The 23,451-nt window shown below is 30.3% G+C and overlaps 5 protein-coding genes and 1 non-coding gene across 10 annotated transcripts; 2 read left to right on the forward strand and 4 right to left on the reverse strand.

The window, feature by feature from the left end:
• The first annotated feature begins 200 nt into the window (after window positions 1-200).
• LOC101260030 (probable aminotransferase TAT2) lies at window positions 201-5,924 on the forward strand. Its single transcript, XM_026028748.2, has 8 exons — window positions 201-471; window positions 923-1,085; window positions 1,862-2,201; window positions 2,626-2,844; window positions 3,439-3,498; window positions 3,969-4,124; window positions 4,242-4,335; window positions 5,653-5,924. Exons 1-8 carry the CDS (start codon window positions 360-362, stop codon window positions 5,781-5,783), a joined length of 1,275 nt encoding a protein of 424 aa, XP_025884533.1. The 5' UTR covers window positions 201-359; the 3' UTR covers window positions 5,784-5,924.
• Window positions 5,925-8,655: 2,731 nt separating this feature from the next.
• TRNAL-CAA (transfer RNA leucine (anticodon CAA)) lies at window positions 8,656-8,739 on the reverse strand. Its single transcript has one exon. It is a non-coding gene; the product is annotated as a tRNA-Leu (tRNA).
• Window positions 8,740-9,838: 1,099 nt separating this feature from the next.
• Window positions 9,839-12,241, reverse strand: LOC101245445 (uncharacterized acetyltransferase At3g50280-like). Of its 2 annotated transcripts, XM_010316506.4 has the most exons (3): window positions 11,249-12,241; window positions 10,341-10,605; window positions 9,839-10,243 (listed from the first exon to the last, which is right to left on the reverse strand). In XM_010316506.4, exons 1-3 carry the CDS (start codon window positions 12,091-12,093, stop codon window positions 10,235-10,237), a joined length of 1,119 nt encoding a protein of 372 aa, XP_010314808.1. In that variant the 5' UTR covers window positions 12,094-12,241; the 3' UTR covers window positions 9,839-10,234. The 2 variants fall into 2 exon arrangements, with proteins under 2 accessions (XP_010314808.1, XP_004253191.2); XM_004253143.5 differs by having other exon boundaries at window positions 9,839-10,605.
• A 708-nt stretch (window positions 12,242-12,949) lies between these two features.
• On the forward strand, window positions 12,950-14,948 carry LOC101245145 (phytochrome-interacting ankyrin-repeat protein 2-like). The gene is made up of 3 exons (XM_004253142.5): window positions 12,950-14,233; window positions 14,329-14,506; window positions 14,595-14,948. Exons 1-3 carry the CDS (start codon window positions 14,108-14,110, stop codon window positions 14,795-14,797), a joined length of 507 nt encoding a protein of 168 aa, XP_004253190.1. The 5' UTR covers window positions 12,950-14,107; the 3' UTR covers window positions 14,798-14,948.
• A 107-nt stretch (window positions 14,949-15,055) lies between these two features.
• On the reverse strand, window positions 15,056-16,824 carry LOC101259726 (guanine nucleotide-binding protein subunit gamma 2). Its single transcript, XM_004253024.5, has 4 exons — window positions 16,376-16,824; window positions 16,236-16,288; window positions 15,468-15,512; window positions 15,056-15,324 (listed from the first exon to the last, which is right to left on the reverse strand). The coding sequence occupies exons 1-4, from the start codon at window positions 16,547-16,549 to the stop codon at window positions 15,243-15,245; spliced, it is 354 nt and encodes a 117-aa protein (XP_004253072.1). The 5' UTR covers window positions 16,550-16,824; the 3' UTR covers window positions 15,056-15,242.
• A 791-nt stretch (window positions 16,825-17,615) lies between these two features.
• LOC101259421 (endonuclease V) lies at window positions 17,616-23,407 on the reverse strand. Of its 4 annotated transcripts, none has more exons than XM_069291826.1 (8): window positions 21,927-23,407; window positions 20,834-21,092; window positions 20,627-20,689; window positions 19,955-19,994; window positions 18,896-18,960; window positions 18,307-18,420; window positions 17,983-18,111; window positions 17,616-17,784 (listed from the first exon to the last, which is right to left on the reverse strand). In XM_069291826.1, exons 1-8 carry the CDS (start codon window positions 21,995-21,997, stop codon window positions 17,743-17,745), a joined length of 783 nt encoding a protein of 260 aa, XP_069147927.1. In that variant the 5' UTR covers window positions 21,998-23,407; the 3' UTR covers window positions 17,616-17,742. The 4 variants fall into 4 exon arrangements, with proteins under 4 accessions (XP_069147927.1, NP_001333801.1, XP_069147928.1 ...); NM_001346872.1 differs by having other exon boundaries at window positions 20,834-21,097; window positions 21,927-22,085; XM_069291827.1 differs by lacking the exon at window positions 18,307-18,420.
• Window positions 23,408-23,451: the final 44 nt, after the last annotated feature.

Here is a 23,451-nt window from a genome sequence, read left to right on the forward strand (position 1 = left end):
AAAATTTATATTGCTTATAAACATTTCTAAGTGTTTACTATATGCGTCGATTTTTTGAGTCTTAAAAAAATAAATAGATAAAGACAATTTGACTAGCTTATATTTTAAGTCATACATCTTATTCTAATATAATTTATATCACCTTGATATTTTTTAATTAATCAGTATGAAATACATATGATCGAGATACTAGTCAACTTAGAAAATTAAACACAATTCCTTGGAAACAAGTATTAATATGGATAATTCTTAGACTACATTTTGCACTAAACTCTCCTTTTCTCTCTTATTTTTTTTCACCATATTTTCTTTGTTAATTCTTATTTTTTTTTCTTGCATTTTTTAACTTATTTGAAAATATGGGAAGCCAAACAAATTATTTAGGTGAAAATTATACAAAAGAGTTGGAAACACCTACAAATATAACTATCAAAAAGATTCTTGGCTTGTTGATGGGCATCATAGATGGAGGTAATGTTTAAAAATTGTATTTAAATATAAATCATAAATATTTTTTCTTATATTATAAATGAAAAAATTGTCTCTAAGTTTGATATATAGGTTAATTAATAATTTTTCTTATATTATAAATGAAAAATTGTGTCTCTAAGTTTGATATATAGGTTAAGTTTTTATTACGTAGTGTTGCTTTTGTTTCAATTGTTTGTCTTATAGATTGATTAAAAATATGTATAACGCATCAAAATATTTTTTTAGATCGTATGATTTTGAAACAAGTTACATGTCAGGAATTTATAGTATTACTATTAAATATAGAAATGAATATTTTTTTTTAGACAGATTAAAAAAAAGTTAAAGCATATGAACTGAGACAGTCGAAGTATGTATATATTTATTGTATATTGAATTATTTTGATTTTTTTTTAAAAAAAAATTGATTCCGTCACTGATTTTCGTACAGATGATGAAAGGAAGAGGGAAGTGATCTCATTGGGAATAGGAGATCCAACAGCTCATTCATGTTTTCACACAACAAATGAAGCTAAGGAAGCTGTTGTTGAGAGTCTTCTTATTGATAAATTTAATGGATATTCTCCCTCTGCTGGTCTTCCAACTACTAGAAAGTAAAAAAAAAAATCATATATAATTCATATTTTATAATTTATGGTTTTTACTATTAGGGTGTGTTTGGTTCGAAGATAAATATGTTTTCATGAGATAGAATATTTTTACGGAAAAAAAGGTTAGTAAGAAAATATTGTCCTAAGAGCATTTAGGTATAATCTGGATAAATATTATGATATTGATACAATCACTACTCCCAACCAAAAACGAGACCTGACACTGTAACTCCCAATCTCGATACTCGACCCTGACTTGAGACCCAATTCCCGATCCTAACACTTGATCCCGACTTGAGATCCGACTATCGATCCGAGACCCGGCTTTCAATCTAATATCCAACTCAACCCTAGCTTGAGAAATGTCGATTCGAAATCTGACTCTCGATATCCCAACTCAGGATCAATCTCTCAACCTCGATAACCGACCTCGGACCCTATCATGAGTTGATCTTGGGTCGAGGTTAGGAGTTGCAATTCGGGTCATCAAAATTCGGATGTTGAGGTTGAGACAGAGTTTTGAAAAATATTTTTCTTACTTTACGCAAGGAGGTTATTTTTCGTAAATTTGAGGAAAACAAGTCTATTAGGAAAAAAAGTATTTTTACTAACATTTAAGCCAACCAAACATGAGAACTAATACATGTTTATTAAAGAATTTAAGTTACATATATACTGAAAAACACCACAAACATATCACGTCATGTCACGTCATGTCATTGTATATATTAATTTATATTTTGTATATACTAAAGTTTTTCTCCCCTATATATTAACAGGGCAATTGCAAGCTACTTATCAAGGGATCTTTGTTATGAATTATCACAAGAAGATGTGTACATTACTGTTGGTTGCACACAAGCTATAGAAATGGCATTGTCTTTTCTTGCAAAACCTAATTCTAACATTTTGTTACCAAGGCCTGGCTTCCCAACTTATGCACTTTGTGCTTCTTTTAGAAATATTGAAGTTAGGTACTATGATCTTCTACCTCAAAACAATTGGCAACTTAATTTGGAGGCAATTGAAGATTTGGTTGATCAAAATACTATTGCAATTGTTATTATAAATCCTGGAAATCCTTGTGGAAATGTCTACTCCTATGACCATTTAAAGAAGGTACACGACTCGTTTTAATTAAGCATCTGAACATATGATATATAAAGAGTTTTTGTTAGTTTTGGAAAAACTTTTGCAAGTGTCTATTTAGTAGTTAATTCACATAAACTACGTCATCTCCTTAATTAAAATTTGATTCATTTTGTTTAGGCATAATGTATAAAAATGTCCTTTTAACTTGACCTGAACTGACATTTATGTTCTTCAACTTTGGGTTAACACAAAAATGTACTTAAACTTGTATATAATTGAACAATTCCATTGCATCTTACGTCTAATATGCCGCATAAAACGTGTGTGTCTAGTGCTTGTTCAATTTTATACACGTTTAAATGTCTATGTGTACACATCCAGATTTGGAAGACATAAATATCAGAGTTGAATAATGACATGTTTATATATTATGTCTGTTGTTTATGATTAGATAGCAGAAACTGCAAAGAAAGTGAAGACATTGATCATAGCAGATGAAGTTTATGGACATCTTGCTTTTGGAGAAACCCCTTTTACACCAATGGGATTATTTAGTTCAATAACACCAATATTAACACTTGGTTCTTTGTCAAAAAGATGGTTAATTCCTGGTTGGAGACTTGGTTGGTTTGTCATTAATGATCCTAATTGCATTTTCAAATCCCCTAAGGTATGTTTCTAAATTAATTAGTGAAATTTTGTTGCTTATTTAGAGGCGGTGCTAAAAAAATTATGTATTTATTTGTTTGCGCTTCCCTGAGTAACGTTAATCCAAACTTGTGTTTGTCTTAAGAAATTCATCTATTTTACATCTCGAATGAATAAATAGGTGTGGGGTGGCAGGGAGACTACGAGCCCTCTCTCGACTCTCCTTAGTTGTTATCGGATTGACCACCACAAATCTCTTCATTCCTCTTCGCCATGCTCGGTGAAATTATATTTTTAGAGCGAAATAAAGTGACAAGGAAACGAGGAATCCTATTCATGAAAGCTCCTTGTTAAGATTGAGGGGGAAATTCAAAGGATATTCTTTTCATAAAAATTAAAAAAGAATACAAAAAGTTTTTTCAATTAAAACGTTATTTAATTATTAATATGTATAAGTTATTTATTTAAAATTCAATAACTTAAAACGATTAAAATCTTAAATATTTGAGTGACAAATTAAAGACAAATTTATCATAGTTAATTCATGTTTTATATATTGCTGTACTTATTTATATGTGATACTAATTATCACAAGTTTTTTTTTTTCATTTCTCAGATAATTGAACGTATTAATAACTATTGTGACTTATGTGCAAGTCCCACAACTTTCATACAGGTAAATCGTAGTCTATATATCGTCAGTATAAATAATATTTTTATACGACATCAATTCATTCAAGTGATATATATAAATAAGTCTCTTTACCATATAAAATTTGAACTATTGAACACATATAAGATATGTTATAAGCTACAACAAGTATGGATAACTTGATGGTGTAAAATTATTTATTCCGATAATATATATATATATATTACGTAAACTCATAAAAAAAATCTACGTTTCAGAGTTTCAAAATTCACAACTCTTGAATTTTGAACGCTAGCTAGAACAATAACTAATTTTCAAATATAAGATAAAAAGTAGACATATGACATTATTAATTTCTATCTATCATATCCAAAACACGTTGTATCGATTGTAATAGATAACCTATATTATATAGATTAAACGTTAAACTATATTGACAGTGTATATAATTTATTTTTATTTTTATTTTTGTAAAAATTATTTTGATTTTGCAGGCAGCAGTCCCCAAAATTATTGAAAATACCAAAGAGGATTTCTTCAAAAATACACTCAAAATGTTAAAGAAAAATTCAGATATATGTTATGAAAAGATACTTGAAATTCCATGCCTAAATTGCCCTTACAAACCTCAAGGTTCAATGGTTGTTATGGTAAATTCTTTAACTTCCACAAAACTTTTAATTTCATACAATTTGGTCCCTTCTTTTTTGCTTTTATTTCTTTTTAGTCCTATTCTTTTAAATTTTAATTTTCTATATGATGAATAGGTGAATCTTAATATAATTCTCCTCCAAAATATAATTGATGATATGGACTTCTGTTTTAAGCTTGCTAAGGAGGAATATGTCATTTTACTTCCTGGTTAGTACAACAACTCAGAATATAAAGATATTTTACTTTTATTTTTTAATTAATATAAATATATATATATATATATATATATATATATTACTCAAAATATGAATATGAAATTGCAGAGTCCGGAGCCTAAAGGGTATAAAATATTAACAAAATTCCAAAAATATTAACCAAAATGACAAAATCGCTGAAACAACAGCGATTTCCTCCGCCGGAAACAACGATTTTGCAAAATGTGATTTTTTTTTAAAAAAAAATTAAGAAAATCTCTGCCTAGGCAACAATTTTCTTGAATGATTTTTAAAAAAAATGAAAATCGCTGTCCATGGCAGCGATTTTCTTGAAATTTTTTTTAAAAAAAAAATAATAAAAATCGCTGCCTAAAAAAAATTTTCTAAAAGAAAAAAGAATCACATTTAAAAGCTTTTTTGGGACGGAGGAAATTGCTGTTGTTCCAGCGATTTTGCCGTTTTGATTAATATAAAATTTTATATATCGTTTTAAAATTTTATTAATATTTTATACCCTTTAGGCTCCGGACTCTGAAATTGTGTTTGATTGTATAGGGAGATTATAAAAGAAAATGAGATTTTTGGAGATACCAAATACATCATACAATATTTGAGATCTTAAATATGTCATGATACTTTTATATTTATTATTAAGAGTATGTTATTATGAGTATAATTAGATATTTAAAATTTTGATATTTTATTTATAGAAATGGATGATTTTTCTATATAAATCCTACCGTAGACTAGAAAATAGATTTTTTTTAAAAAAAAAATATATAGAAATTGTAAATGATACCTTTAGATGTGAGTTCACATTAAATTCTTTGTTTTGTTCAAAGCTTATGTTAAATCTAACCAGTATAGTTTGATAAATATTTGACAAAATATAATCCTAATTGTTTATATACATATGTTTAATTAAACATGAAATTTATGAAAAAAGATCGACTTTTAACGTATAGTAAGACTATCAATCTTATAATCACTACGACAGAAAGCATGTCACTAAAATAAACGTAGAAACTTGAAGTTAATAAATATTTACATATATAGAGTGATAGGGAAAAATATTATTTTTCCTTTAAAAAAAGAAATAAATTCGAAACAATATCGCATAAAATGAATCAAAATAATAAGAATGGACTTGTACTAAAATGTGGTGTAAACTACTTATATTTGTAAACTATTTACAATATTTGTGCATGATAAATTAAATTTTCCTTTTGTTATGCAATCAATTTAAACTAATTGGCCTAATTTTATTATTGTTTATTAATACAATTTTATTTTATTTTTTAAATTTTAGGAACTGCTGTTGGATTAAAAAATTGGATCAGAATCACATTTGCAGTTGAGTCATCTTTTCTTGAAGAAGGATTAAAAAGACTCAAATCTTTTTGCCTTAGGCATTCCAAGCCCCAAAATTTAATTAATTAATTAACTAATTAATTAATGCTAATTTTCTGGATTTTTCATTTTCATAATTCTTGCCAATTTGGTGAATAAATTCAAGCATAATGTTAATTCCAATACTTTGTTGTTATTTAAATAATTAATAAAATTTCCTTATTTAGTCAATATGATTTGCACTTCTTTCGGAAATAATTTATCTACTTTTATGAAATTGTGATAAAATTTGCATACTTTTTTATCTTTCCTCAATTTAATTTGTAGAACTTTACTGAACATGTTATTGACATCGTCGTATCTTTTCAAACTCTACTATGGAATTATTATTATTATTATATATACATATAATCATATTAATATTATGTACAAAGATACAGGAAAAAATGCATAACTATCCCCCTAGACTATGATTGAAATTTCAGAGACATAACTTAACTAAATTAAGGTCATATTCCCCCTTCCCCTGAATTTATTTTTTATAATAATATACATCTTTTGTCTTACGTGGCACACTCCATGACTCCATGCAATTGAGGCGCTTGACAGATATTTGAATGTCACGTAAGCCAAAAAAGTACACAAATTATTAAAAAAGATAAATTCAGGAGAGTAATAAGACCTTAATTTAGTTAAAATGTATCTCTAAAATTTTGATCATTGTCTAGAGTGGTACTTACGTATTTTCCCGTGATACGGAGAAAACATGTGGCTGTTTCAACTTTTCTAACATTTAGTGCACCAATCAAATATTATACTAAAATATCTTTTGTAGGACGAATCAAATCAATGGAGATCTCAAATTAATAATGTCGAACATAAGGTTAAAAAAAACAATTAAAAAAACATATTATATTGTAAAAAAAGATAATATTTGACTAAACTAGTTGATACAATGAAGCAACATGTATATTATCATATACTTTATTCGAAAAAGTTAATAATAACATTTCAATGACATAAAAAAAAATATATTATTTGTCTCGATTTTACTGAACATAGCAATATTTCCCCAGTATTCTTGTGGTAGAGGTGGATTTAGCCTAGTTCTTGTGCCAACGATAATGTTGAGAGTGACTTCTTCATTGATATCAACACAATTACAATGTGTAACGAATCTGTTGGATTAAAGATGAAATAACATTTTATAAATAAATAACATGTGATAATTGACATTATAAAATACGATATAAATAAAAGACGTTGAAGAGTAGCAAAGTCAGAACTTTATATGTAAGAAGGCATTTACTAATATGTCAACTATCACATAAACAAGTTTTGAACCCCACTAAACTAAAATCTTCTTGTATGTCAATGAAGTTCAACAGTTTATCAATAATAATTAAAAAAAATTATTTTTATTTGTGCAATTCAATGAAGGGGATATGGTTCAACCTTTTTTGACTCTATATAGCTCCGCCTCTATTTATTTGCGGTAACTTTTTAGAGGTGTATTTCACTAAGTTGCAAGATCAGGGTGTATTTAACTTCAATTAGTCAAGTATGGGTTATTTTAAAGCTGTCAATAGTTAAGAGATGAAACTAATAATTTACGTTAAGTTTAAGGAAGTTTTGATACTTTAATTAATTCATTAAGTAATGCTAATTTTCTGGATTCCATTTTCATGATTCTTGGCTAATTTGGTGTTTGAATTCAAAAAGTACAATATAAATCCTAAAATTGTTGGATTTCTATTACACTATGGTTGGATCATTGTTACTCATTATATTGTATTGTATCGTTATTTTATCTACAATGTTTGTTTTGATTGTTATTTAAAATGTATTGTATTGATAAATTTCGTTATTATGTAACAACGAAAATTCCTATTTTATGGAACAACCAATTTGGTGTGTTCCCACTATTACTTAATGTCTTTTTTCAGTTATATCTTTACATAATATTTCAAAATACTATTTTACCCTTTGTCTTAATTATTTAAATCTAGTCCAACTTCCTATCCTAAAATAATTAAAGATATTTTAGTAAATTCATAAATTACAATGTAGTATGATCCAGTCAAACCAAACAATTAAAATGATATTAAACAACAATAAACAATACAGTTTAAACAAACATTGTATCTACCATACAATAGAGTACAAAACAATATAATACATTATGAAACAATGAGTAACAATGATCTAAACAAAATGTTAGTAAATTTTTTGTCATTACAAATTGTATTAGCATCAAAAAAAATTATTGATGCATAGTTAGGTTCTTTACTATTGTAATTTCAATTGCAACCAATTTCTTTGGAAAGTAGCCATCATTGAATATTGTTATAGCTCTAATTAATTGTTTATTTTTCTACTTTACATTAGTTATCATTTATAACCCTTAGTTATTAAGTTTAAGTCATTGATATCAATAGTAGACATGTGATAACTGACACTTATTCAAGAAATAATTTGAAAAAATAAAGATGATAGCTGAATTTCTTTTCTATAAAATATGGTTCTCCTAACATTATAAGAATTGATTTCTAAATGTTGATAAGGTAAAATGAAGGTAAATGTGGATAAAATATAAATAGTACAACTCACATAATATATTATACAATTAAATATTGCAGTGTTAATTTCTTTTGTTATTGGCTTATATATATATATATATATATATATATATATATATATATATATATATATATATATATATATATATAGAACAATTTCTGATTTACTAACAAGACAATTTTTCACATACATTTTTGTTAACCTGTGTAATGGATCTTGAGTTAGAAACACAAATTTAAAAAAAATTACTTTTAATTTAATTTGTTTGTCTTAAATACTAAGATAATTAAAGAGTATTTATTCTTCTCATAATTTCATGTACTACATATATTCCAAAAACTTTATGTTTTCATTTAAAGAAAAAACAAATTAAAAAATAAAATGTCAGAAGTGGGATTTGAACCCACGCCCTCTTACGAAGACCAGAACTTGAGTCTGGCGCCTTAGACCACTCGGCCATCCTGACTTATGTTATAATAATATATGATATTACTATTTGTATTATTTTTTATATATAACGGGCTAAATATTACAATCATAGATATATTATTTCGCGATCAAATATTAAAATGCATATCTGCGTCGCGGACTTACTCTCATACGATATTTTCTTGATCATTTATCATGATAAACTATCTAAAACTTATTTAATCATAACGATAATTTTTCTACCACAATTAATAACTTTGAATACATAACTCAAATTTAAGATAGAGTTAAGAGTTGAGTCTGGAGAGTTCATTCGAATCTTTTGAGAAAGTCTCTTTGAGTCTTTTGAGTAGTCTTCTATAATTTCTAATAACTTGTTTCAAGACTGGAGTAAGTGAATAAGAGAATGATAAAAATATTTTTATGAGTCTACACTATCCGAACTCTCTTCGACGGAATATTATATTTATTTATATATGATTAAAATATTTTTTTAGGTATATATAGTAGATGTCGAATCCCCTTCGGCTATTTAGTATGTCTATTTAGATTTTGAACCCCTTGTCGAAAATTCAGACTCCGCCTCTGTCCACAACTATTGACTTAGTGGTGGATACATTGCAAATAACATAAATTTTGGTTGGTTGTTATGGAAATTTTAATACTTTATGCACAACGTACAATTAAACTGAGCTTGAAATTTTTTTGATTGACAAAAATGCCCTTGATCGTCCTCTCTTCACCTTTCTATATAATAGAAATAATAATACAATTTCCTTAATGCAATTGATCGGATTGCACTATTTTTGAAAATAATCTCTCTACTTTTAATTTTGTATTTTTCAATTTTAATTATATAATTTCATCGAATACGTTATTATTGTCAATGACAACATAAAATCATATTATTTATATATAATTTAAATAAATTTTTAAATATATAATAATTATCAAATCCCCCTTCAACTACTTTATATATCTATTTCTTTAGATTTTTGAACCCTCTTGTTATGAAATTGACAGAAAGAAACATACAAAATACGTTACTCTTTCAAATTTTCCAAATTCTAGTAACACCATTCAAATATTATATATATATATATATATACTAAATATCTTAACTAGGACGAATTAAATAAAAAAAACAAAGAGCATATTATATTATAAAAAAAAAAAAGATTAATATTTGAAATATGGTACGAAACCATTACAACCCAAGATTTACTTGACTCAAGGCAAATTCCACCATCCAATGACTTTTATGTGATACTTTTTTTGATAAAGTTAAAATAATATTTCATTATAAAAAAAAATATTATTTGTCTCGACTTTCCTAATACTTAGATAACCTAAAGTTGAGTGACTTTTCCGTCATAGTCTCGTCTAGACGGTGATGAATTCCATGAATTCCTCATCGTTCTCCATTGCTAACAACGTTGAAGTCATAAGACAAACTTCAATATCTACGCTTCCTTCTTCAACTCCACGAAATAATGTAACTTTACCATTGTCTTTATTTGCCATTCCACTTCTTACTCCCACTGGTTTTCCCCAACCAAAATCGCAACTATAAACGTTAAATTTTGGAGAACTACTAATTGACAATCTATTAGCCACAAAAAGTGATTTTTTACTTACTATCACGGGGTTTTCAACCCATCGTCTATATGAATCCATCACTTCTTCGTAGTTTTGTGAAGCAACAACTTTGTTTATAAGCAATGCTGCATAGCCAAGTCCATTTTCCAGCAATTCCCCTGCTTTTACCTTAATTGGCTTGATGATAGCTGCATTTCCCCAGTATTCTTCAGGTAGAGGCGGATCTAGCCTTGTTCTTGTACCTATAACAATGTTGAGTATGACTTCTTCGTTGGCATTGACACGATTACAACGTGTAACACACCTATTCGAAAAAATATTAGAGATGGAGTCACTAATTAGAAGAACGTAATGCATGAATTAGATGTGACGATTGACATTAGAGGATACGATATAAATAAAAGACGTTGTGTTCAGAATAGATCCTCGTAACTTCTTAGGTGCAAACACCAAAATAGTAGATTTTTTCTCATATGTCTAAGGAAATTCTACAGTTTAAGTTATGTATAACTAAAACAAACTTTAATACGTCCCTACTTTTGAGATAAATTATTGAGCCACTCGGTATTTTTCCATAGAAGTGTAGAGTGTAGAGTTTGTCATGTTGAGTGGTCTTGGGCCTTCTCAACCCAAAAGCTAACTCAAAAGCTTTCCCTCACACTTATAAATTGACCACCAGCACCTTCCACTTCCGATGTGGGATAACCCAACAATCTCCCCCTTCACACGGTGGGTTGATACCAATTTGTTGGGTGGTCTTGGGCCTTCTCAACCCAAAAGCTAACTCAAAGGTCTCAAAGGTTGAGGCTTTCCCTCACACTTATAAATTGATCACCAGCCCCTTCTGCTTCCGATGTGGGATAACCCGACATGTCATATGTATATAAAAATTTAAACAATAGGCACATTATATTTTAAATCGCGCGAAATTAAATAAGAAAAAGTACCTCCATAGATGAGCCAAGAAAGCTTGTAGAGAAGAAATGGACTTAGTATCCATTTCATAGTTAGCTTTTGCTTTCAGTTTACTCACATTTTCTTTACTAAGATGAAAAACCCTTTCCTTCACTATTGGCATCTCCATACACACATCTAATTTTTCATCATCCAATTCCAAAGGGAAATAAATTGGTGGATTTACGTTCTGAGGGAACCATCTTTCTAAAGTTGGAAATCGACTAATTAACTCAAATCCACGTGTTATTTCGGACCAAGAGTTAAAGAAATGCCAGAAACAAGTCCCATCCCCGAGGCTATGACTCATAGTGCAACCGATAAAGTAACCATCTACGAGCTCGGTTACTTGTACTCCAAGTAGAGGCTTTGTAACACATTGCACGTTACGTACTTTGTTTAGTGGGAAAAAAGAATGTACTATAGTTGGCACGTAACAAGATTCAAGAATCTCCTTTACTGTTAGCTCTGGAGCGATGGCATGAGTGAACTCAGCTCCAGAGTTATTACAAGTGATGGAGAATGAAGTAATCGTGTTGTCATTAGGGTTTTTGGTCGTGGAGAAACGCCCCGCTAGTGGAGGGAAAAAGTCTAAGGTGCGCGAAAGCGAGGCTTTCAAATGGTCAACTAAAGAAAGAGAGTTGAGTGATTTGATTAAGTTGTTTTGTTGTTGTGGAGTTGGTTTCTTGAAAAGGAGGCCTTTTTGAATGGTCTCAACAAGGAGGAATTGTAAATCCCATGGTGTCATTTCAATATTTTGTGATGTGTGTGTGATTCCATTGTTTGAGTTTGAAGATGCTCTAACTACACAAGTAGAGACGATTTGAATTTCTTCCATTTTTTTTTCTAAGGAGGAAGTAGAATGAAAAGCTAATGGTTTTATGAGGAAAAAAAGTTTGGATGTAGTAGGTGCATATAATGGAGAAGTTGCAAAAAAATTCTTTAAAAAAAATATCGGATTACTTTAAAATGTAACTAAGGGGAATCACATGACAGAGTTGTTGAAATATGAAATAATATTAATATAGAACCATTTGACGCACTAAAAACTTGTGTTTATATGGAAAGTTCAAGAAAAGATCTTAGGAAAAATGCGCAAGTAATATATACTATGATCAAAATTTCAGAGACACATTTTAACTAAATTAAGGTCCTATTACCTCATGAATTTATTTTTTTTTATATTTTTGTGCACCTTTTTGGCTTATGTGGCATCCAAATATCTCCCACACGCCTCAATTGCGTGGAGTCACAAAGTGTGCCACATAAGACAAAGGTACACAAAATTACAAAAAAAAAAAAAAGTTAGGGAGTAGACCTTAGTTTAGTTAAAAGATGTCTCTGAAATTTTAGTCATAGTCTAGAGAGGATATTTGTACATTTTTCCAAAGATTTAATAATAACTATGTTTTGTAAACGGACTTATCGTGCATTAATACTGTTAAGAGATTATTTCTATTCATTCAAACGGTTAACTCACAAGCCTACGACAATAATTTTATCAGTTATACCAATTTCAAACATATAAAATATGATGGTAAAAGAATATGTTTGAACCATTCCTAGGTAGGGGTAAAGGTAATAATAATTAATAATAATGCAAGTTGAACATGACATGGTCAGAAGCACATGGCTTGAAATCTTAAAATTAAATTTTCTTACCTAATATTTGGCTGGCTGAACAAAAGATTGTTGGGGTTATTTAGTTGCAAAAGAAGTATTTTGAAATTAAGACAATTTTCTTATTTATCTAAATGTTAGTGAACGTAATTACTTGATACTTATTATTTATCTAAACTTTAATAGACAAAGTTACTCAATACATATAGTGATAAAAGATATTAGTATGGATTGTATCTACGTTATTAAATTGGCACAATATATAAATATATCGTTTAAACTTGTCTTTAATTGATATTCATGCCCTCCAACTTTAAATATATTTGTCGTAGGTATAGAGCTAATCAAAATCGAACCGAAATTGATAATCCAAACTGAATTTTTTTACTGATTTATCGATAATGAGTTATTGATTTAGCGATTTTGATTACAGTTTTTAATTTTTTTATCGGATTATCGATTTTTAACAGTTAAAAAAAATTTCTTAACAGGTTAACCGAGAGTAAATTAAATAATTACATTTATACATTTGGTATATAAAGTCATTGACTTAGAGTTTAGTTTCGTACTTTTATTTTAAATTGTCTCAAACTTTCGATAATCTACAATGTGAAAATGTTTGTTTTTGAGCAAGATGCATTCTGACATCTTTGGTTTGTCACCTTATTTTTTGATTTTCAATAAAAAAAAATTGTGTCAAATCTCAACGATCAGACCGATAACTGAATCCATAACGACCAATAACCGAGAATTCAAGCACAAAAGTTCGTATACAAAACCGCCAAACGAATTCCAAATTGGTTTCAGATTCATATAATTCAGCATTTTTAGAATTTGGATTTAGATATATTTGTTTGTTTTTTGGTATTTAATCTTAGTGTTTTTGGTCCTGGTTTGAATCCTTGTTTTCGAAATTATTGCTCGTTGGAATAATAATTCAAAGTTGAAGTAAAAATCCTATGTTATTTAGGATTTGTGATTTTTTTCGTATTTAATTAATTAATGTATTTTTAGGATTTGTTTGTGCTAATTCATATAGGAATATGTTTTCTAATCCCAGTTTAATTTGATAAATAGATATGTTACAGAAACATAACAACTTTGAAGTAAGATTCAACTAACTTTAAAGTTTATAAATAAAATATTTTTCTTCATCGCCTTTTTGGGGTCTTAGTAGCTGTAGAATTTCTGGGTTGTTTTAACTATCTGTTGCTGGAATTTTGTAAAGAAAAATGCAAGAAAAGGGATTGAATATAAGTAGGGGTTCGAGACGAATGCAGATTATTACAGGCGGTTATATGGATGATCGAGGTTGGACTCTACTTCATATTGTTGCTCGAAAAGGTGACCTGAAAGAGGTACTATTTGTTCGTTTTAGTTCATACTGATAGTAGCTCTGAGAGATGCGCGTTTATATTCTTGTCTTGGTTTCAATTTGTTATGTTTGAAACAGGTCAAGAGACTTCTTAATGAAGGCATGGATGCAAATGTGACTGCTGGGGGACGGGGACCTAAGTCACTTGGTGTGACTCCACTTCATCTAGCTGCTAAGGGTGGTCATGTTCGAGTTATGGATGCATTGCTCGAGAGAGGTGCTGATATTGATGCAAGAACCAGAGGTGTATGTGGATGTACGTACCTGTATTCATGTAATCGTTGTTCATCCTCTATGATGTCGTTACTCCTTACCTTCTTTGTGTGCTCGTTCCTTCGTTGCAGGGACTCCACTTCATCATGCAGCTAAAGAAAGAAAGAAGAAAGCAATCAGATTCTTGATCAGAAATGGTGCATTTTTGCCAGATGAAATCCATGATATCAGGTTCAATCCTCCACTTCACTATTGTCCTGGTCTCGAATGGGCTTACGAGGAGATGAAACTGCTGCAACTAGAGAGTTCATCCTCTAACAGCTCAGGAAACTGAGGATGCAACAACACTTCTCGAAGCATGTGTTCCATGAGGAAGAAACGTTTTACAAGCATAGACATGATCTAGATTTCACCATTCATAATCAACTTCGTCACATCTAGAATTGTCACCAGTAAACTCCACAGTTACAGTCTCGATATAATATGGATCGTCTCTTCTATCCTTATCTACTTAAATACGATTTTTTTGTCAAGTTGAAACAATTTTTTGTGCATATAACACACTTTTATTAATACTTGGGAAGTGTATGAGTTACAAAACATACTTACCTACATTATTTCATCAGCAATATTCAACAGCAGATATATATAGAATATAAAGACCTAATAATATAGCAGTCAAGAAAACAAAGAAATTTAAAAATTTAATTACAAAATAAACCAAAAAAAGAAGAGGGTATTCGAATTGATTTACGTAGTTTTTGGTACAAATTCCTTTTTCATATCCAGCGTTTGTTGCGTCTTGAATCGTTAACTCCATGAAACCATCTATCTAAATGAACATTTATTGGTCCTCTAGTCCTGCAACCAATAATCATACAAATTTTAACCAAAATACAGATATCGAGTAATTTTGTCCACCCAACTTAGACAATAGGAAGAAATCACTCTCTTAAGTCATAATGATGATAAAAATGAAAGCAAAATTAAAGTAAATAACTTACACTGGAAGGAGAGCATCAGGTATTAACTCAACACTTGAAACTAATCTGCAACAAAATAAAACACAATAATTAAGTTAATTATAAAAAAAAAATCTCTTTTTAATTCAAAGATTTTTACTCTAGTAAGTTTGTATATCTATTATGAGATATTTCGCTTTCATAATGTCGTGTTTTATTGTTTGAATTTGACAAGTAGACACTACATCGAGCTCTTACATAAAATTTGCATATTATTTTTATGACAAGGGAAATCCATAGCCCGCTACCCCACTTAGAGAAACACGCAACCGCTACGCTTTGAATGTGCACAAGGTAAAAACCCCGCTTCTATGCAATAACTCGCAAATCACATACTCAACTCAAAAGGTGAACCTCTTGCTTTCGCTGGCAAGGGGTTTTGAACTTGAGATCTCCAACATGAAAGTCCCAAGCTCAAATCAATGAGCCACCCCGAAAGAGTTTTGCATATTCTTCTTTTAGCACTCCAATTCTAACACACACGTCGTCATCATCATCATCATCACCAATGTGCTCTTTTAACAACCTCAAACTGACAGTTACATTCTCGAACTTTAAATATGCATAAGCACACACTTAAACTTACGTAAAATTTTACGACAAATGCTTACTACATAGCAATTCACATGACATACATTTGAACTGATTTGTATTATGTCATATAGAACACGTTAAAATCGATGATTTATTATGACTAGTAAACTTTCAAAATTGAAATGGAAGAAACAATAAGTTATACGAAAAACTTACTCTCTGCAAACGAGTGAAGCTTCACCAAACGAGTCAAGCTGATCCAATTCTTCCTAAAATAACAAAAAAAAAAATCCCCAAATTACGAAGAAGAAGAAAGAAAAAAAAGCTCAAAACCCAGTAAATATTGAAATAATGACCTGAATGATGTTGATTTGTTGATTGAGAGCAGAAATTGCAGCAGCAAGACGATGTTTCCCCATAACCATATTATTCGGAGCTCTGATTCTCGAAGCGGATCTTACAGATGAAGGAAGATCTGTTTGTACCTCATCCAGTTCTCGTGAAGCTGGTGATGACGACGACGACTCCATTAAAGCTTCAAAATTAGAGCTTGAAGAGAGATGGAGGAAATGGAGATCGATTTGTATTTTCTTCGTTAGGGATTGGGAATTGAATAATAGGGAGGGACTGGTCAAAAAAGGTGAGTCGGGAATAAAGTACTAAAAACGATAATAATATATTCGGTAAAATCTTATAAATAAAGTCGGAACTTGGAAGAAGCTAGAGTTTATATTCAGTAAAATCTAATGAAAATGTTGGAACTCCGAATCTACTATTTCTTCGATGATTTTTACTTGTTATATTCGCTTCTCCAAATTTAAACTATAAGTTTTTTATCAACATTTTAAGATGTATTTTATTATTATATATTATTGGGAAAAAAATTAATTTCATGTAATTTCAAGCATCTAAATTTTCAAAAATTATTAAACTAATCTAATTCATAACTCTGAAGATTATAAAATTAACTTTCGTAAAATAAAATATGTCATTTCGAACAATTGATCATGAATGACTTTTATCACTGCTTGATTTGAACATGAAAACAATGATTAACTAGTTTATAGGACTAACATTTATGATTCCATAATTAGAGGCATAATACATAAATCTGCTCTTCAACTTGATTTCATCTGACATCTGTCATCTAACTTTGGATATACACAAATAGACACATTAACATATACAAAATTAAATAAATAGACGCATCCATCTTACGTGGCGTTCTATATAGCATTTTTTGTCCTACGTGGCGTTCTATATCCTATGTGGCGTCCTACGTATAATACACATAGAACTGTGTCTACTAGCTCAATTTTATACAAGTTTAAGTATACTTTACATACATTTAAAGTTGGAGTATAAATATCAGTTGAAGTAAAGTATAAAGGATATATATGCCTACAAAAGAATTGTGAATAAATACCTCCAATATGCTAGGTTCATCAAAATATTATTGGAACATTTATCAACTATTTTGCTCGGATTTTTCTAAAATGTTGTTGTACTTATGTTGAATCCTCCAAAATTGCATTACCTTTGGAGCTGAGGATCCGACACGCAAACATCGATATTTTAAAAGAGTAGGAGCAAACATAGCAAAAAATACACCTACCAATACCAGATTCTTATAGTCAAGTTTATGAAATATTACAGAAATTTCCATGGTACTCATAGTTCACCAAAACTCAGCAAATATACAGAGAAACGATTGTGTACATAATCATTGATTGTTCCGCAGGCGCTCCCTCGATCTTATATCAGCCTACAACATCAGATGTAAAAGAATGACAACAACAACGACTACATACCCAGTGTAGTCCCACACAGTGAGGTCGTAAAGTGTATGCAGACCTTTATCTCTACCTCATAGGTGAGGTAGAGAGACCGTTTCCGATGAGAGTGAAGAAATATAAATCAGACATCAGCAGCAGCAACTATGCGGTAAAGTTCTAACACTAACCTGCCGGATGGGCTCTGGAACACGAAATTTGCAAGTCATCCTCACAATTGCAATGGCACTGGCGAGAGATATACGGTGACCAACTGAAATAAATATGGGCTTCAAAGAGCCCTCAGATGATCGCATTGCCTGCAAGAGGATTTAATCAACATACGAAGCTTGTGATGGAATAGAATAGATACTACAGTAAAATTCACACGTAATCGAGCCAACACAAAGTTACAACTCATTTTTCATTTCTGGAATAATTTGGCCAACTTGTTTGAGACTGAGGGATAGTCGTTGTTGTTAACATATTTCAAGGATAAAGAAAGACTGTCGTACCGCTCCCCAGATACATCCAGAGTCCCCAATTAGCGGTAAGATATGTTCGGGAGAGTCTGCTGCTTGAAGGAGTTCTCTTACCGTAGATTGTGTAAGACCATCAACGTGGTGTAACTAGAAAAAGAAAAGACAGAAAGACAGAATGTTCATAAACCAGTTCACAACTGTTGCAAAACTAGTCATACAGAAATAATTCAATATCGAGCTAAGGCTATGTATAAGTAGAGAAAAAGTGGCAAGTCAAATGCACAAAGCATCCCGCGTTAGCAGGACAGGCAGAATACTAGGAGATGTTCGCCAGTTCAGTATCCTGCACAGAGTAGTGTCCAATCTTTCAGAAACAGCCTCTCTACCTCCACGAGGTAAGGGTAAGGTTTGTGTACACTCCACCAACCGTAGACCCCCCTTGACGGATTACATTGGGTATGTTGTCGTTAGAGATTCAACGAGAAAGATCAAACAACGTTCTATATTTCCTTCCCACATTAGGTTCGCTTTTTGTTTCTTCACTAAGAGCGAACAAACAAAAGCACGTTTCGATTGAGTCTACCTAGATTTTTAAGAGGTGGATAAAGAAGTTTAGACTTACATTCTTTCCCACCCCAACAGTAGGAAGATCAGCTAAGACACCAATATGACAAGCCAAACCAAAACCTGCAGAACATAATGTGGTTGTAGAGTTTTTAGCAAAAAGAAGTGTGAAATAGTGCAGGAGGAATTCGTATTGCATACTCAATCACGAGTTTAAATTGATAAAGATTACCCATGTCCATATGCTATCATATATAAAAAACTCTCTCGAGTTGAACAGTCAGTGATTCAACAAGCGATACAGATAAAACTAGTCAGTGAAGCCAAACTTTCTAGTTTTCATGAACAGTTTTCCCAAAGAGCATCTAAGAGGAACTTAATCGTAAGTTATATCAAGGGGATGATTAAAGCTGAAATATCTTTACAAAGCCATGGCAGAACTTCACATTCAAACAGTTCAGACCCTTGTTAACTTGATTTGGAAGGTTGTGAAACTACTCATAGCACCAACTTTAGAACCAACAAATGATTGTGTTCTTTAATCCAGTCAAATTATTATCGGGATAAAAAAGATCCCGATTAGCAGAAAGCAATTCCTTCTGATAACACAAATATGACAGTGTCAACTTAGTGTCATAGATTAAGCACATTGATCTCGACATGTAGTGGAAAGTCTTAGAGAATGATTAATGGAGCTTCAGTATTACGTCAGCTGAGAACGAATTACATTTCAGATCTCGTCTGTTCGGAAAAAGCATTAGCAGCAAATATATAAGAAGAGAGATATAAAATAGAGAAATATCCAAAGAGAATTAACATTTACAGTCAATATCCGAGAACCAACTAGCTGATATACGCTATAGAGGATATAAAAAGCTAAAATGGTATCAAGAGATTGGAAAACTCAGTTTTCGTGTCTGGGGGATTACCTAAGCTATTTACACTAATATACATTTTTCATAGAATAAGCTTTGGGAATAAAAGTTACTAGTAATTACTTCGACACAGACACAAGTTAGGAGAATATGATCATGATGTTGGATGTTGGTATCTACTAAACAATCTGCTAGACTTAGGAATTCTCTTTTTTCCAGCTTCAAATAGAAACAAAACTTGCCTCGAGGATGAAGCAATCCATTGCCATCAACCATTAGTAGCTGTCAACACGAAGGTTAAAATCGATGTCAGGTATTAGATTTTACGTTGTCCAGCTCAATAATGTCTGTTGGTTCCTACTACAGGTTCGATATAAGCGAAAAGGGAAGGGGGAAGAATTAGAATTACCAGTGAGAGCAAGTTTTGTAACATAAACCCTTAGCGGCATCTATATTGGAAGTCAAAGTTCCACTTAAATGCCCGTAAAACTAAATACAACCACTAACTCTTAGATGTTTTGGTCCTGTTACACTGCCAAATGAGGCTTCCGTTTGTACAACTTCAACATTATTCTTATATTGTTTTACCAAAATTGTGCCTTTTGCCCTCTTGAGTACATCATAGTAGATAGAGTAATACAATGTGCTTCATCTATTTGAGTTAGCAGATGAGGTCAAACTTCCTGCCTATAATCGGGAACGGGTTCAGTGTGAAGCAGAATACTGATGGTATGCGGAAGGTGTAGAGTTGGTCTAACCTGCCGAATACTATACAATGTCTTTCCAGGAGACGATTGCAGCTCTACAGTTCTTTTACTACATGGTATACACTCTTGATCAATGTTTCACCATTTGTAGACTGAAAATAAGTAGGGAGAGGGGAGCAACGAAGGAGGAAAGTTATCAACATTTACCTGCGGGTAGAAACAATGAGCATTGTTCTTCATTTTATCCAAAAGTTCCAGAAGCACAGGAGCCTAAAGAACCAGTTCAATATTACAGATATCAGTTTACATTATTCAAAACATATAGACATGATCCCTCCTTTTTAGACAAACAACAAAGGCGATAAGTCAAAACACATTGCGAGCAACGGATAATATAGAGAATATGTATAAGACCTCTCTGAAAGCAAGGAAGCCAGGAAGATATGGAATGTGAAGCCTAACAATAGACGAATCTTCATAAACAACTTTCTGAGTCGTCAAGTCCAACACAACAAGAGTGCCACAGGCAATAGATGAATCATCTTTTGAAAAACTTAAGTCAACCCCACCAACATACTTCAATATTTCACAACTTCCTTCTTTTTCTCTTGTGGGCAATCTCCATTTGAAGTCATCTTCAGTAATCAATTTCCCCTTTAGAGAATCTTGAACCCTGAGCTGAGTAAAAAAGTATCCAACTTGTAAAGATAACCTTTACATGTACATAAATTACTACTGAAGCAAAAAACATTACATCTTCAATAATCAGTTACCCCATTGGAGAATCTTGAATTCTAAGCTGATTAAAACAGCAAACTACTTGTAAATCAAACTTTACATGTGTAAAATTACTAATGAAGCAAAAATCTATACATTTTCAGTAATCAGTTACCCCATTAAAGAATCTTGAATTCTAAGCTCCAACTTGTAAAGATTCAAACTTTACATTTGCAAAAATGACTACTGAAGCTAAAAACTTTACATTTTCAGTAATCAGTTACCCCATTAAAGAATCTTGAATTCTAAGCTCCAACTTGTAAAGATTCAAACTTTACATGTGCAAAAATGACTACAGAAGCTAAAAACTTTACATTTTCAGTAATCAGTTGCCCCATTAGAGAATCTTGAACTCTAAGCTGATTCAAAAAGCCCAACTTGTAAAGATTCAAACTTTACATGAGCAAACAAATTCTACTAAAGATAAAAACTTCACATCTTCAGTAATCAGCTGACCCATTACAGAACCTTGAATCCTAAGCTGATTAAAACAGTACCCACCTAATACATAAAGATTCAAACTTTACAACAACAACGTAGCTAGTATGATTCGGAAAATCAGACGTACACAAAATTTATCTCTACCTTTTTATATAACAAGGTTGTTTTTTAATAGATTCTCGACTTAAAAGCCAGGATTGCAAGAATAATACGATAACAAAATAGCAAAGGGCAGATAACTATTGAAGCATAAAAGTAAAAGAGGGATTGAATTTTTCTTGATATTTACCCAATCCATTTGTTGTGAACTTTGAAATTCATTAGAGAAATTACTGATTGAAGAAGAGGCTTCCTTGGCATCGTTCATAATTTTCTACAATTTTTCTACGCCCAAATGAGACATTTTCATCGACTTTGTAATCATCCCTCCATTAAAACTGAATAATTTATTCTAAACATGGTCTATTAATTTATGTTATATTGTAATAATTAATCTCAATATAAAAAAAAATGCATAGGATATGTGATTTGTTTGGCTATATGGAAAAATTAATTAACTATACGATTTATTTTATTATATTTTCTAAAATTTTCTATCATTTGAAAAATAATTAAAAAAAAAAGTTATTTTACGTGATGTATTAATTGGATACATCACTCTACGCGATGTATCAATCGAGTACATCAATGTATGTGATATATCGAAATATGTGCGATATATTGAAATGTTATTTTATACAAAATATCGATTAAATATATATTTTATGTAATTTAATAGAACATTTTGTAATTTATCTGAAACTGAGAACTCTGTGTATCAGGACATTAAAAGATATATCAAAAATCAAAATATAATATATCGAAATGTTTTGGAATATCTCTAAATTCACCAAATTTAAAGGATTTTTGAAGGAAAGAAAAAAGTAAGAATAGAATGTAGTAATATAAGAAGTTTGGTTGGTGTTATGCATAAATATTTGTATGTTTTTATTAAATAAAATGAAATATATTGACAATATGGGAATTAAACTATTTTAAAATATTAGTATACAATTCATAGGTAAAGTAATCCAAATATAGCAATTACTTCATTCTTAATTTTCGTACAATAATTAAAAAATATTGTTTGCATCAACAATTTGTACAATAATTATAATTCTATGAAAATATTTTATGTTTAATTCTCGTTCGTCATTATAATAGTCGTAACAGAATATAACTAAATTTTAAATTAGTATACTATAAGATTGACTTTTGAATCAACGCTCTCAACAATAAATATTTCATTTTTAAAAACTTAAATCTGAAACCACTAATTCGGAATGGCAATATCTCTCGTAATAATTTATATTGTATTTTAAAATGTTCATTATATACTATAATTTAAATATTCATAACATCTATATATGTTTAATTCTCATTCAATATTATAATAGTCGTAACAAAATATAATTAAATTTTAAATTAATATATTATAAGACTGACTTCTGAATCAACGCTCTCAACAATAGATATTTCATTTCTAAAAATTTAAATCTGAAATTATTAATTCAGAATGGCAATATCTACTGTAATAATTCATATTGCATTTTAAAATGTTCATTATATACTATAATTTAAACATTCATAACGTCTATATTACAATTTTATTATTATTAGTACTTTTTATACGTAACTTATTCACCGATCAAACGAACTTTTTAATACTAATTATGTCACCTAAACATGTGCCGGAACTTGCCTTCAAAGGAAGATGATGTTTTATTCCGACATTGATATACACTTTTTGACCCTTTTGTTGATTTTTTCCAAAT

Source organism: Solanum lycopersicum, chromosome 12 (assembly GCF_036512215.1).
Source record: "Solanum lycopersicum chromosome 12, SLM_r2.1".
NCBI classification, from domain to species: domain Eukaryota; kingdom Viridiplantae; phylum Streptophyta; class Magnoliopsida; order Solanales; family Solanaceae; genus Solanum; species Solanum lycopersicum.

What these genes read in the sequence shown, in the direction of transcription:
- LOC101260030 (XM_026028748.2), top strand. Translation starts at nt 360, where the DNA reads ATGGGAAGCCAAACAAATTATTTAGGTGAAAATTATACAAAAGAGTTG. An exon ending in GATGGGCATCATAGATGGAG is followed by an intron (nt 472 to 922) that starts GTAATGTTTAAA and finishes ATTTTCGTACAG; the next exon opens with ATGATGAAAGGAAGAGGGAA. An exon ending in ATATGTCATTTTACTTCCTG is followed by an intron (nt 4,336 to 5,652) that starts GTTAGTACAACA and finishes TTTAAATTTTAG; the next exon opens with GAACTGCTGTTGGATTAAAA.
- LOC101245445 (XM_004253143.5), bottom strand. Translation starts at nt 12,093, where the DNA reads ATGGAAGAAATTCAAATCGTCTCTACTTGTGTAGTTAGAGCATCTTCA. An exon ending in TTCTTGGCTCATCTATGGAG is followed by an intron (nt 10,606 to 11,248) that starts GTACTTTTTCTT and finishes TTTTTCGAATAG; the next exon opens with GTGTGTTACACGTTGTAATC.
- LOC101245145 (XM_004253142.5), top strand. Translation starts at nt 14,108, where the DNA reads ATGCAAGAAAAGGGATTGAATATAAGTAGGGGTTCGAGACGAATGCAG. An exon ending in GAAAAGGTGACCTGAAAGAG is followed by an intron (nt 14,234 to 14,328) that starts GTACTATTTGTT and finishes TGTTTGAAACAG; the next exon opens with GTCAAGAGACTTCTTAATGA. An exon ending in AACCAGAGGTGTATGTGGAT is followed by an intron (nt 14,507 to 14,594) that starts GTACGTACCTGT and finishes CCTTCGTTGCAG; the next exon opens with GGACTCCACTTCATCATGCA.
- LOC101259726 (XM_004253024.5), bottom strand. Translation starts at nt 16,549, where the DNA reads ATGGAGTCGTCGTCGTCATCACCAGCTTCACGAGAACTGGATGAGGTA. An exon ending in GCTTCACTCGTTTGCAGAGA is followed by an intron (nt 15,513 to 16,235) that starts GTAAGTTTTTCG and finishes ATTTTGTTGCAG; the next exon opens with ATTAGTTTCAAGTGTTGAGT. An exon ending in CCTGATGCTCTCCTTCCAGT is followed by an intron (nt 15,325 to 15,467) that starts GTAAGTTATTTA and finishes TATTGGTTGCAG; the next exon opens with GACTAGAGGACCAATAAATG.
- LOC101259421 (NM_001346872.1), bottom strand. Translation starts at nt 22,004, where the DNA reads ATGAACGATGCCAAGGAAGCCTCTTCTTCAATCAGTAATTTCTCTAAT. An exon ending in CTGGATGTATCTGGGGAGCG is followed by an intron (nt 18,112 to 18,306) that starts GTACGACAGTCT and finishes ATCCTCTTGCAG; the next exon opens with GCAATGCGATCATCTGAGGG. An exon ending in TTCCAGAGCCCATCCGGCAG is followed by an intron (nt 17,785 to 17,982) that starts GTTAGTGTTAGA and finishes CTGATGTTGTAG; the next exon opens with GCTGATATAAGATCGAGGGA.